The sequence below is a fragment of the Ammodytes marinus genome (assembly GCF_949987685.1).
Source record: "Ammodytes marinus genome assembly, chromosome: 14".
In the NCBI taxonomy this organism is placed as follows: Eukaryota; Metazoa; Chordata; class Actinopteri; order Uranoscopiformes; family Ammodytidae; genus Ammodytes; species Ammodytes marinus.
Genome location: NC_137218.1, coordinates 3,689,756 through 3,702,443, shown reverse-complemented (window position 1 = coordinate 3,702,443; position 12,688 = coordinate 3,689,756). Strand labels below are relative to the sequence as shown.

At 38.4% G+C, this 12,688-nt stretch overlaps 2 protein-coding genes across 2 annotated transcripts in view; both read right to left on the bottom strand.

The window, feature by feature from the left end:
• lrwd1 (leucine-rich repeats and WD repeat domain containing 1) overlaps window positions 1–5,203 on the bottom strand; it is a 44,349-nt gene extending 39,146 nt beyond the window's left edge. Inside the window, exons 1-5 of the mRNA XM_080040377.1 lie at window positions 5,157–5,203; window positions 4,231–4,322; window positions 2,854–3,088; window positions 1,269–1,388; window positions 127–273 (exon numbers count right to left, since the gene is read on the bottom strand). Coding sequence (XP_079896503.1) covers window positions 127–273; window positions 1,269–1,388; window positions 2,854–3,088; window positions 4,231–4,310 — 582 coding nt within the window. The 5' untranslated portion in view covers window positions 4,311–4,322; window positions 5,157–5,203. The remainder of the gene's footprint in view (window positions 1–126; window positions 274–1,268; window positions 1,389–2,853; window positions 3,089–4,230; window positions 4,323–5,156) is intronic.
• Window positions 5,204–6,875: 1,672 nt separating this feature from the next.
• LOC307260827 (E3 ubiquitin-protein ligase CBL-like) overlaps window positions 6,876–12,688 on the bottom strand; it is a 37,568-nt gene continuing 31,755 nt past the window's right edge. Inside the window, exon 15 of the mRNA XM_080041170.1 lies at window positions 6,876–12,688. This exon is cut by the window's right edge and continues 1,079 nt beyond it. The gene's annotated coding sequence lies outside the window, so the exon portion shown is untranslated.

The window sequence follows — 12,688 nt, the reverse complement described above, 5'->3', positions numbered from 1 at the left end:
ACACACTGCAGGTTTAAGTTATTCACTGAATGTTAGCTGGTATTTATAGGGTGTGTGTGTGTGTGTGTGTGTGTGTGTGTGTGTGTGCGATCCTTTTTATGAACCAATAAACAGTGGTGAACTCACCCTCCACTTGGTGAAGTCGCTGACTGAGTTGGGTCCGTACTTCACCTGCTGTCGAGCGGCAGAGACAAACTGATTCTGCAGAGCGGCCATCTTGTCTCTAGACTGAGGATCAGGGAGACGGAAGCTCTTCTCCCACACCGCGATGATCTGAAACCACAACATTTTTCATTTCATTTAACCTTTATTTATACTGTGGTGGGGTGTGTGTGTGTGTGTGTGTGTGTGTGTGTGTGTGTGTGTGTGTGTGTGTGTGTGTGTGAGAGAGAGAGAGAGAGAGAGAGTGAGTGAGTGAGTGAGTGAGTGAGTGAGTGAGTGAGTGAGTGAGTGAGTGAGTGAGTGAGTGAGTGAGTGAGTGAGTGAGTGAGTGAGTGAGTGAGTGAGTGAGTGAGTGAGTGAAACCACAACAACAACGTTAGGACAAAGACAACTGATTGATTGACGGATGGATGGATTGATGGATTATATTTCAGACATCTCAAATAAAACTAAAACTAAATGAAAATCACGAAAATACAATAAACAAAACCGATGTTTAAAAAAATATTTCACAGAAAAATAAAAATGACATATATTAAATTGATATGCGGGGAAAAGGAGTGTTGGGAAGAAGTATAAAACGTATTTAATCCCACCCCTTTTCCGCAGCTCAATAATTAATATTTAATCAATTATTAAATAAACGTTAAAGGTGCAGTGTGTAATATGACATCATCTAGAAAGTTCTACAAAGTTCTAGAATGCAACGCTCCCTGGGTAACCCCACCCCTTTTGAATAATAACAGAAGCTACAGTGGCCTTCAAGGACAAGAACAATTCTAAATTTTAAACAATGCACCTGATGACATTCCAACCAACATGGATTCCTCCATAAGACTTGCCTGCTCAATGTACAAAATGTAATATTAATATTTGTAATTCTCCACTCAGGAGGATAATTCAGATTATTGGCAGAGGTGATTTTACACCAATGAGGACATATTTATGAATGAGGATATTGATTTTAGCTTATAAATTACTTAAAATGTTACACAGTGTCCCTTTAAGGATATAATTGAATACTGTATTACTGCCACCAATGTATTAAAAGGTGTTTTCAGTTAAAAATAATAAAATTAAATAAAGTAAAGCGGTGTTGTTCGTACCCTGCTCCTGAGGTTCTCGCTGTAGACAAAGCGCAGGTGGTTGGCCGTAGTGCTGACGTCTTTACCGTTAAACATCCGCAGGTTTGGCAACAGAACCATCAGTTTGTAGTTATCACTCACCTGGAAGAAAAACAACAATAACAGTCAATACCTAAGACATAAGAAGAGAGCTGTCATTTTATTTTGAAAGTATAAATATACTAAGGCCATGTCCAAACGTACACAAGTATGTTTGGCAAATTAGTTTTTTCTTCTTTAGTTTGTCCAATCAGAAGCCTAGAAAAATGTATCGCCAGAAGAGCGAGAGATTATGGACACAACGTGATTTGTCACAATGTCACGTTTGGGATGTGTGTAATAAATTAAATTGATCCTCTCAATAACAAGGTGTAACCAACTGTAGTAACTTATCCCAGTTCTAAACACAAGCATTATTGTGTCTAAAGGTCGAAAAAGCTTTTACGCTCTGTAAGAATTATAATACACAGGTGAACCCCCAGAGATGAAAATTCACCGGATTTGTATGTCTGTCCGGAGATCTCACCGCAGCCGGAAATACAAGCTGGAATTTGGTTTCAATGAAAGTGTATGGGACAAAGGACGAATATTCATTGGAGAGAGTTGGAAAGCTCAATCACAGCATTGATAGTAGACCACACCCTGAACATTGATACTATAGACAGATAGACTATAGACAGCCATTCACTCATACTACAGGACAGTCAGACAGTCAGAGTGTCCACTTCATATTAATCTGCATTTGTTTGAGGTGTGAGACAGACACAGTGACAATATGCAAACTGAAACTCTACTAGAACACAGAAACTTCTAAATGTGTTGAGACATTTCACTTGAACGGTAATTCAAGAGTGTCCAAGGCCCTGTTTACACTGGAAATGATTCAGGATGTCCCGATTCTTGTGGCCAGATTTAGGATGGTTAGAAGTACCCGGATGTCTACTAGATCCGTCCGAGATCTTTAGTGTTGAAAACAGCATCCTATTTGGGCGATTCTGACCCAGAATCCAGTGCGCACGTGAAGTGACGTAACATCGACGAAGCCTCCATATGAAAACAACCGGGGATGCGACGGATATAAAAGCAAGAGGCAAGATCAAGGCGCAATGTTATGATGAAATAAGAGAGTAAAGTATGTCCCAATAGTATGCCTACTGCATCCTAACTAGATAATTTTTATGGTCAGAAGTAGTATGTAGAATAGAAAAAAGAAAGAGTATGAGATTCGGAAAACAGTGTCTGTGTCGCCAAATCTCTGTAATAAAGCGGAAAAACGCCCAAATAAATAATTCAGTCAATAAACAACCACAGATCCCTTATCCATTGTCTCCTTTGCTTTTTTCTTTTTCTTTCTCATTTTTTCATTATCTTTGACATGTATTTATCACATTTTTTTTCCATCTATTTTTGATTATTTTGAGTATTTATGTACCTTGTCTCCTTAATTTCTAGAGTTTATTTGTTAGCCTGAATATGATTTCATTGTGATTATTGGGCTTTGTTCCCTCCTTGCACCATTAATTGTTAATGTGTGCTAAATAAATAAACTAAACTAAACTAAACTTACAGTGATATATAGATTGTCCTCCATCTTCAGTTCCTCCAGCCCTCTCAGAGGCTCCAGTGTGGTGACGTCTTCCAGTTGGTTGTCACTGAGGTTGAGGTGTCTCAGAGCGGGGAGAACCAGGGCCCGAGGAAACTCCACCAGTGTGTTACCGGACAGATCAAAGCTCTCCATCGACACCAGGCGAGATAGCAGCTCCACGGGCAAGTCCTCCAGCTTAAGAGACATTTTGGAAAGACTAGAGAGGGGGAGGAAATATATGCGTTAAGAGTTTTTTTCCCCCACACTATATATTGTTTTCTTTTTCCCACAACACAATGAAACAACAAATTAAAGGTGCAGTGTGTAATATGACATCATCAAGAAAGTTCTACAAAGTTCTAGAATGCAACACTCCCTGGGTAACCCCAACCCTTTCGAATAATAACAGAAGCTACAGTGGCCTTCAACTATGACACTTTCAAGATGGCGGCACTAGGCCTTGGTCCAAAATATGCAGACATATATGAGACCCTTTCTAAGGGGAAAAAAAACATTAATTATTTTTTCAGCTATTATGCACTAAATTAAATGTACTTATGGATATTATAATTACTTTCTAGAAAATCTACTAGGAAATAAAACCCAAAATTCTACACACTACAGGTTTAAAGCAAAAAAAGACTAAAAGAAACAAATCCCATCCCATAATGGAGGATATTCTAACACCAGGCGAGATAGCAGCTCCACGGGAAAGTCCTCGAGCTTAAGAGACATTTAGGAAAGACTGGGAGAGTAGAAATATATGTGTTAAGAGTGGCCGCAAATACAGGAAATTCAAATTCAATTCTTTGTTATTTTGTGACCTCTATAACAACAATTTTCAAGCTTGACAAAATATGCTTTAAGGCGAGACACTGTTTCTAACGGGCAAGTCCTCGAGCTTAAGAGACATTTTGGAAAGACTAGAGGGGCAGAAATATATGTGCTAGAGTGGCTGCAAATGGAGGAAATTCGAAAAACTGTTCTAGAGTTTTTTTTCACAAAGTTCCATGATAAAACCTAATAGGTTCAAATGTTTCTATCATTCACCTTCAATGTCTTGCCTTTAATTGGAGCTAACACAAATACTTCCAATTAAAAGGTGAATACTTTGGTAAGAAGGTAATTGTTTTCGATACTCTGAATCAAAAATCTCAACTTCTAAAGCACTTACATCAGCTAAACTTTCCATAATAATTCTCAGCACTATTCTGAAGGTTATTACAGAAGGATTTGTTCATACGTTGTTCACTGTCTGATTTATGATGCATTTTTGTTCTTAAAAACATGCAAAAAATGCATTTTTAAGACCTGTACAACACAAACACTATGTTTAAAATGAGAATAAACCATTCTTACTCCAGTGTCTTGATCTGCTCCAGTTTGCTGGTCTTTGGAGAGCATTTCTCCAGTAAAACTTTCTCCGTTATTTTCGCCATTTTTAGTTTTCCCTAAAGAAAGAGCACAACGACAAAAACATTCTTATAGAAGACTGAAGAAAAAAAACGTTTACCATTGCAAACGTAACAAAGTAATTATTGGGAAGTTATAACATTCTTATACTTGTTTTTATTTTCTATGTCTAACTCTTTCATGGTTGCTTATATTAGATTAAAAATGCCCATTTATAATGTGGGGTTTTCTATATTTATTCAGCACTTTGAATCTAAAATAAACGTACATTGCCATAACATTTTAACATGTGAAAAGCAGTCATTGAAGATGTTTTTCTCCTTTTCATGTCTGTGTGAGCATATAATAGCTACAGTAAGCTACATTGTGAATGTTTACCTTGTGTGCATTGCATAGTACTACAAAGCATTTTTAATTTAAGTTTCAAGCTTTTTGAATGCGGCCATAACATTTTACAGTGAAAACTTTTCCGGTAAAAAACGACAACACACGTTCACGGTGAGTGCAAAGTAACAGAATTGTACAGATAATTTACCCGAGGCAAATCTAAACTATACCTTTACTCTTACTCTTTGTTTAAACGTAGCCTATTGTTAAAAAAGACTCGTGCTATTTCTACTGTTTCATCTTTAAAATGCTTGTTTTAAAGTATAATAAGGAGGAACCATGTTGTTGAGGAAATGCATCGATATTTTTTCTACCCACGTTGTGAAACGAACTTTCATTTCTTAGTATCTCTACGCTTAAAACTAACATTACAGACAATGCAAACGATAAACAGCGTATTGGTAAGAGTTACTGTACATGTTATATTCCACCTATTAACATTAGAGTCAGTGAATTAGTTCATTTTAGTGGATAAAGCGACTTACCGAGACTACAGCAACTTCAGTGAACGAACTACTGCATGTACTGAGCTTTCCCGGGAAAACTCGAACACGTAATTCCGGTGGGCGTGGTTTCAAGTTAAACGGCCTCGATCACGTGATGTAAATAACAAAGTTGCATGGATGATAGAAACGGACCCTTACACACTAGGCAAGGTTGCCTGTTCCGTGCTGCAGGAAGATTCAGCACGATTCCCCGCCTCCCCACTCCCCCCGCTGGCCCGTGGTCACACTGCTGCAGGATACAGCATCAACCTTTTATCCTAGATTTATATTTTTCATAAGATAGATAGATAGATAGATAGATAGATAGATAGATAGATAGATAGATAGATAGATAGATAGATAGATAGATAGATAGATAGATAGATAGATAGATAGATAGATAGATAGATAGATAGATAGATAGATAGATAGATAGATAGATAGATAGATAGATAGATAGATAGATAGATAGATAATTTTTTATTACAGACTCTAAGGTCTACCAAGATAATTGGTAGCGACGTAATTTAATATTCATAAGAATTTAATTAGTATATGAAAGGTATTTTTTAGGGCTGTCTAGTTCATTTCGATTAATTAATCACCGAAAAATTAACGCAGATTAATCGCACTTCTACAGTGCCCTTTGACCCGAGAGAGACAAACTGTAGGCTATACAGGCATAAAAGTGTCATAAGTATGCAATTCATTTAGATAATTAATCACAGAGCCTGTAATTAATTAGATACATTTTTTTAATCGCTTGACAGCCCTAGTATTTTTATGACCTTAGAATGAGCCTTTTATATCTACATAGGAGCGGGGCGCTGAGGCCGCCATGTTGCACCGCCATGTTTCTACAGTAGCACAGAACGGACAAACTTAACGGCCTTACACGTTTTTATATATAGTGGGCGTCCGGGGGAAATGCACCTGTTGAAAGACCAAGAAGAAGTACTATAGAATAAATAACTAAATACATCTTCACCTCATCACTTGATATTGTGGAAAGACTTGAGGCAGTGGTGGATGATGCCATCTTTAGTAACTATAGCTTCTTGTCCATGAAGGCCACCGTAGCTTCTGTAAATTCTCCCCAGAGGTGAGGGGTTAGCAAGGGAGCGTTGACATCTAGAATCTCACCACTAGATGACGCGATAATACATGATATTGTACACATTTTTAAGAATGAAAACTGTCAACGGCTGTGTTTGAAAAGCCCTACTAACGTCCTACTCATACTAAAAGCCCTACTAACGTCCTACTCATACTAATTTTGAGTATGTTGTGATTGTGTAAGCGAGTTTGTGTATGCGAGAAATACCCGGATGAGTAATTACTTGAGTAATGACTTCCGGGAAGATTTTGTGTATGGATCGATAGGATACTTTTCCTACTCAACCGCCCCACAATTCATTGCGTCTTTTCAAACGACACAGAAGTTTTCTTTTTTTTCTTTTATTGCTTCTGTATACTTCAGTGTAAACGGTCCGACGAACCTCACATACACAATCGATCGGTTAAGTAGACAGTATGTAGTATATACATGTTGAGTATGTAGGAGGGAGGACGTTAGTAGGCCGTTCCAAACACAGCCCATGTGAAATTGAACACATATTCATCATAAGAGAACAAACCACACAGATCAAATGTTAAAGAAAATACTGTTTAATTAAAAATCTTAATGGCTTAGGCATGAAAACATGGCGACACAAACAAACGCTGAGGATATTATTAAAAAGACAATAAATAAAAATCGTATTTACACAAGCAATAACAAAAGCAATAAGACAATAGTATTTTTTAGTAGGCGAGTTCTTGTTGAGAATAAAAGGCTGTTAAACATGATTTATACACAGTCACACGGATCATTAACATCAGCAGAGTTCACTCCCAAGGAAAGTGTGTGTGTGTGTGTGTGTGTGTGTGTGTGTGTGTGTGTGTGTGTGTGTGTGTGTGTGTGTGTGTGTGTGTGTGTGTGTGTGTGTGTGTGTGTGTGCATGACTGCGGCACTTATAAGCGGTCAGGAGTGGAGCGTTTCAAACACAAAATCGAAAGTATTCACGGTTGTTGATTCCACATTTATGAAGGTACATTTGGGGCATAACAACTAGTTTATAGATTGTAGAAAATAGTCAACATTTTCATAATTTGTGATAGAATTTAAAAGGTGCTACGAAGAACTTTTTAATATTTCTGAAACAGTCTCATTTTTCCTCTGATGATCACAAATTACATGTAACAGCAAACGAGACCATCAGTGCAAAGAATGCTATTTTTATACCGTTTTTTCTTAATGCCTTTGTCATGGGTATACGCTCACCCAGGAACAACAGCTGGCGTAGTAAAAACACTACCGCTTTTGTCCAAAGGTGGGCGCTAGACTGAACACAAACGGAAAGTTCCTCGGAGCACCTTTAAGTATGTTTAAAGGTGTAAATCTTCAAGTTTGGAACTCCTAAAGCATTTTTATAGGACTGCAAAATGTTCTGCTTGCTAAAGTTTCAACTATTTTGAACAAAAACAAATACACATGGTAGTTATGCACCAAATTGACCTCCATACACATTCACTGCTTTAAAAAAAAAATGCTTTCAGTTTTTTCGACAGGAATTCAAGCTGCTTTAATATTTCTACGGGAAGATTCTACAACAGGACGTCCACAGAATGATCGGAGTCTTTACTGATAATATTAAATTAATCCCATCAGGCAACAATACTTTAAAATAATTTAAAGCTATAGTGCGTATCTTCTGTCGTCCCCCATGAGGAATTCTGAGGAATTACAACAACACTGTCGTTGCATCGCCATCTACATGAGATAAAGCCTTCAGTGATGGCACATGGATTTTATACCTTCTGCTGTACGTCCAGGTTTTTTTTCTTAGCAGTAGAATCAACAACTGAAACATTCCTTGGGCTCTTCTTGAGGATGTTTCTGAGCTCCTGCACCAGTGTCAGGGTGAGGAGGGTTTGGGGGGACACCAGTTTGTAAACGCTGCCACACTGAGAAACACAGAGAGTTTTGTGGAGCTGATTTAGGCTTAATAATCAACTTTTGTGTCAACTCGTTTGGGGCGATGGGCTTGAATGTAACAGACATCATTAATTTGTTTATTTATTTATATGAAAAAGCTACGCACTATAGCTTTTAAAAAGAGACTCCAAAAATAAAGTCTTGAAAATGCTTAAGTTTTGGTTTTGTCTGCTTGTATGTGCAGGTTGAGATGGACAGAAGGCACATTGACATTTTACTGCGGGGAAATATAAAGTGACGGTAAAGGAAAAGGGGAAAAAAACTTAAGAGATATTTTGAAAGAGTAAAATAAAACTCTGTTTCTCTTTCTTATATAATAGCGCATGGAGCCTCTCTCTCTCTCTCTCTTCGTGGTATTTTGGGCGGCTGTGGTAAAGTGTGTAGGGGCGGTCGTACACTCAACTACAGGGTCGGTGGTTCGATCCCCCGTCTCCCCGCCACATGTCAAAGTGTCCCTGAGCAAAGAGACACTGAACCCTAAATTGCTCCCGATAGTTAGCCTGCTATCGGTGTATGAATGTGTGTGTGAATGGGAACAGGTCTCCCTTGAAAAAGAGTCTCCGGTCTCAATGGGATTTACCTGTATGAATAAAATTTGAATGAATTTGTATTCAGCACTGACATAAGCCTTGGACCTATTTCTGTGTTTGGGTTAAATTACGCAAAGCCCTTGTGTAGATAGATAAGACACCAAAATGCGATAAAAATTACGGGATGTAACTGTAAACCCAAATCCACTAAAATCCTTGTAACTATTTAGTGTGTGGAGTTAGTTTCATGATAGTAAAGCATCTGAAAATATTTATATTCATATTTATCAAACCCAAATGAAAGATAGTCATTTTAAGTTTGATAAACTTTACAGAAATTCGGTTTTATTTGAGGGCTATGGACTAAATGCTCTGGTTCTTATGACACAATAAGTATTTTGGACCAATCACAGCCGAGAACAGGTTTACACACACGGTGGCTTTAAAAAAAGTGGAGTGTGTTTGTTGTTGAATTTGAATGTAATGCGGTTAAATGAACTGTTCTTTCTATACATTCAACCCCTGGCTTATCTAGCGAGTACCTGAGTCCACAAGACTGAAGGGCGTTTCACACAGAACGCGTTTGTCGGAATGCATTCTCAACGGAGAGGCGAGCGGGCAGAGAGAAGGCGCGGCGTTTTGTCAGGCGCCACGACAAGCGGGCGCATTCCCGTGGAACTGTCTCTGTCCGTCTGTCTGTCTGTCTGTCTGTCTGTCTGTCTGTCTGTCTGTCTGTCTGTCTGTCTGTCTGTCTGTCTGTCTGTCTGTCTGTCTGTCTGTCTGTCTGTCTGTCGCTTCCGTGCTCGTCGAACGAATGCGCGCGCTCGTAGGAGCCGTTGGAAAAGTTGAGAACATAGTTGATAGTAAATAATAGGTTGAGAACTGTTTATCTTTTTGACGCGGCGGTTAAAAAAAAAATCACAATCGCGCTCCTCCGCCCGTCGCTTCACACGGGGAGCGCTAAGTGAAGCCGCGGTGCCAGGCGACAACGCGAGCGGAATGTCGCCTACCGTCTGAAACGGCCTTAACACACCTACACACTTTGAGCTCAATGCAAACTCCCCTTCACTGTGATTTTTTTTAGTATGAATGTGTGACGCGGAGCTAAATCACATTAACGTTTGAGAAAAAAATTCTAGCAGCGCATGTTAAAATAAATAGTCCTTGGTTAGTAAGAAAACTAGAAGAGAAGTATGGAAGCCTATTAGGGCCAAGGGAGAGTTTTTTTTTTTCATTATGGACTTTGAGAAAAAAAAGTCAAAATTTTGAGGAAAAAAAGTCAAAATACAATGTTAAATGAGTATAAACTGGAAATTTTAAGACTAAAGTTGTAAAGAAATTGAGGGTCGAACTTCTGGGACCAATAACTCATAAGAAAAATGTTATTTAAAACCCAAACGATGCATCTTTGCTATGGTCATAAGGCAGACAGACAGACAGGCAGACAGACAGACAGACAGACAGACAGACAGACAGACAGACAGACAGGCAGACAATGGGCTACAGCCTCATTTTGACTGAAAACAAGACGTCCTCTAAATTATCAATAACGTTTCGCTTAGGAGCTGTTGATCCCGGAAGTTCAAATTTTACCGAAGTCTGCAGCTGTCAACTTTTTTTTTTTTTTTTTACAAATTTGGGCGTCTGTGGTGAAGTGTGTAGGGCGGTCGACCCTCAACTACAGGGTCGGTGGTTCGATCCCCCGTCTCCCCGCCACATCTCCAAGTGTCCCTTAGCAAGACACTGAACCCTAAATTGCTCCCGATAGTTAGCCTGCTATCGGTGTGTGAATGGTAACGTGGGAATGGGAACAGGTCTCCCTTGAAAAAAGAGTCTCCGGTCTCAATGGGATTTACCTGTATAAATAAAAGGTTAAACTTTTTATCATAAGGATAGTATTTCAACATAATTCTTGACACTTTTGACTTTCACTTTTTTTTCTTTTTCCCGTGACCCAAATAGGCTTCCGTAGAGAATAGAAATAAGCTTTTGAGTTAATAAACCAACCAGGCTCATCGTGGAATCAATAAAAGGACAAAACAAACGTGAGGCCGTTTGTTATCGTTAGTACTTAAACACATCACAACACCTTATGAGATTTACTTTTAAACATTACAACTGTGTTATTTCATATTTTATCATATTTTCATTTAAAAAGAACCATCACTGATCGATCGAGGAGTGTTTTTTTTCGAAATACCAAAATCGAAAAAAAAAAAAAAACGTTGACGCGTACTACGTGATAAAAGCCCTGTTTGCCATACTGCACTGCGACTTCACAATTCACATTCAACAGAGCATGAGCGCACACACACACACGTACACGCGATTGAGTAAAATCACTACATTTTTCCAACCAAACGTTTACTTGCGTAGCTACATATTTCGAACGTACGCCACGGTTTTTTGCAAAGAAGCCGTAAAAAGCACCAAAACTGAACTGAACGTTTGCCAGCAGCGTCCTTCTACTGATAAAACCACTGTAAATTTCAACACTTAGCTTAATGAGTGAGTGAGTGAGTGAGTGAGTGAGTGAGTGAGTGAGTGAGTGAGTGAGTGAGAGGTACATACATACAATAGGGTTCAAAGCATGGCTACAGAGCGCTCACATTTAAAGGCTTTCGTTCTCTCTCCGTGTGCTATGCTGCGTTCAAGTCACATAGGGAAAAATCGGTCTTCACTAAACTGCAACTTGCAATCTCATACGAAGATTTTTTTTAATATTTATGAAACAGTCAAAAAAAAATTATGAAACTTATTTTTCCTCTGATGATCATAAATGACATGTAACAGCAAACGAGACCATCGGTGAAAAGAATTCTATTTGTATATAGTTTTTCTTAATGCCTTTGCTCGGGAACGATTTACAGCAGGCAGACTGGAAAAGCCTGTGTTTATGAACGCTGCTAAATCAAAAGTTTACTTTGCTTCACCGTGGTCATATCACCATTATTAATCTGACATAACCACATATAAATACATTACCTCATGGCCACGCATCCTGCCGTCTCTCTTTCACTCGCTTCCTAAACAAATGCACGCGCCGCCGCCACGCGCTAGCAAAGATCTTTAGTACAACAGGCGCTTGTGTGGTAAAAAAAAAACACTACCGCTTTTGACCAAAGGGGGCGCTACTATCAACAACAACTTGAAATTCCCTCCGACTATGATCCAACATTTTGAGCCATAGATTTCTGTTTCTAGGAGTGTTTCTTCTGGGCAAAAAAAAGTGAAAAATAAAAGGTAAACAAAGAGATTTTGAGGCATTTGAGGCAAGAAAATAAAATCAGACATTTTCACACTATTGTAACAGTGTGTCCGTTTTTCATGATTGTGGATGGGAGTGTTTTTTTTAAAGAGTAGAACTTCGCACATAATCTTCTAATATTCTGATATGACCTGAATGCAGCATTTTTCGATTTCAAGCCGATTTTTTTTGGCAAGAACTGTGTGGTTACCCTCATGGAAAGTGCTTGGGTAAATAGGCATGGGCCAGATAGATGGTTTCAAGGTATACCACGCTTTGAAACAGTCAAGGTTTCAATACCACTGTTATTTTCTGTCATACTAAAGGTATTAGCAGCCTCATGCACGCACGCATATTTCTATTTTGTTAAGAATAATTCAATTATTTATTGTATGGTATGTTATCATCCAAGTTGATTAAACCTGCAGTGTGTAGAATTTTGGGTTTTATTTCCTAGCAGATTTTGTAGAAAATAATTATAATATCCATAAGTACGTTTAATTTAGTGCATAATAGCTGAATTTTTTTTTTAGAATTATTATTTTTTTACTTAGAAAGGGTCTCATATATGTCCATATTTCTGCATATTTTGGACCAAGGCCTAGTGCCGCCATCTTGAAAGTGTCATAGTTGGAATGTCATCAGGTGCATTGTTTAAAATTTAGAATTGTTCTTGTCCTTGAAGACCACTGTAGCTTCTGTTATTATTCGAAAGGGT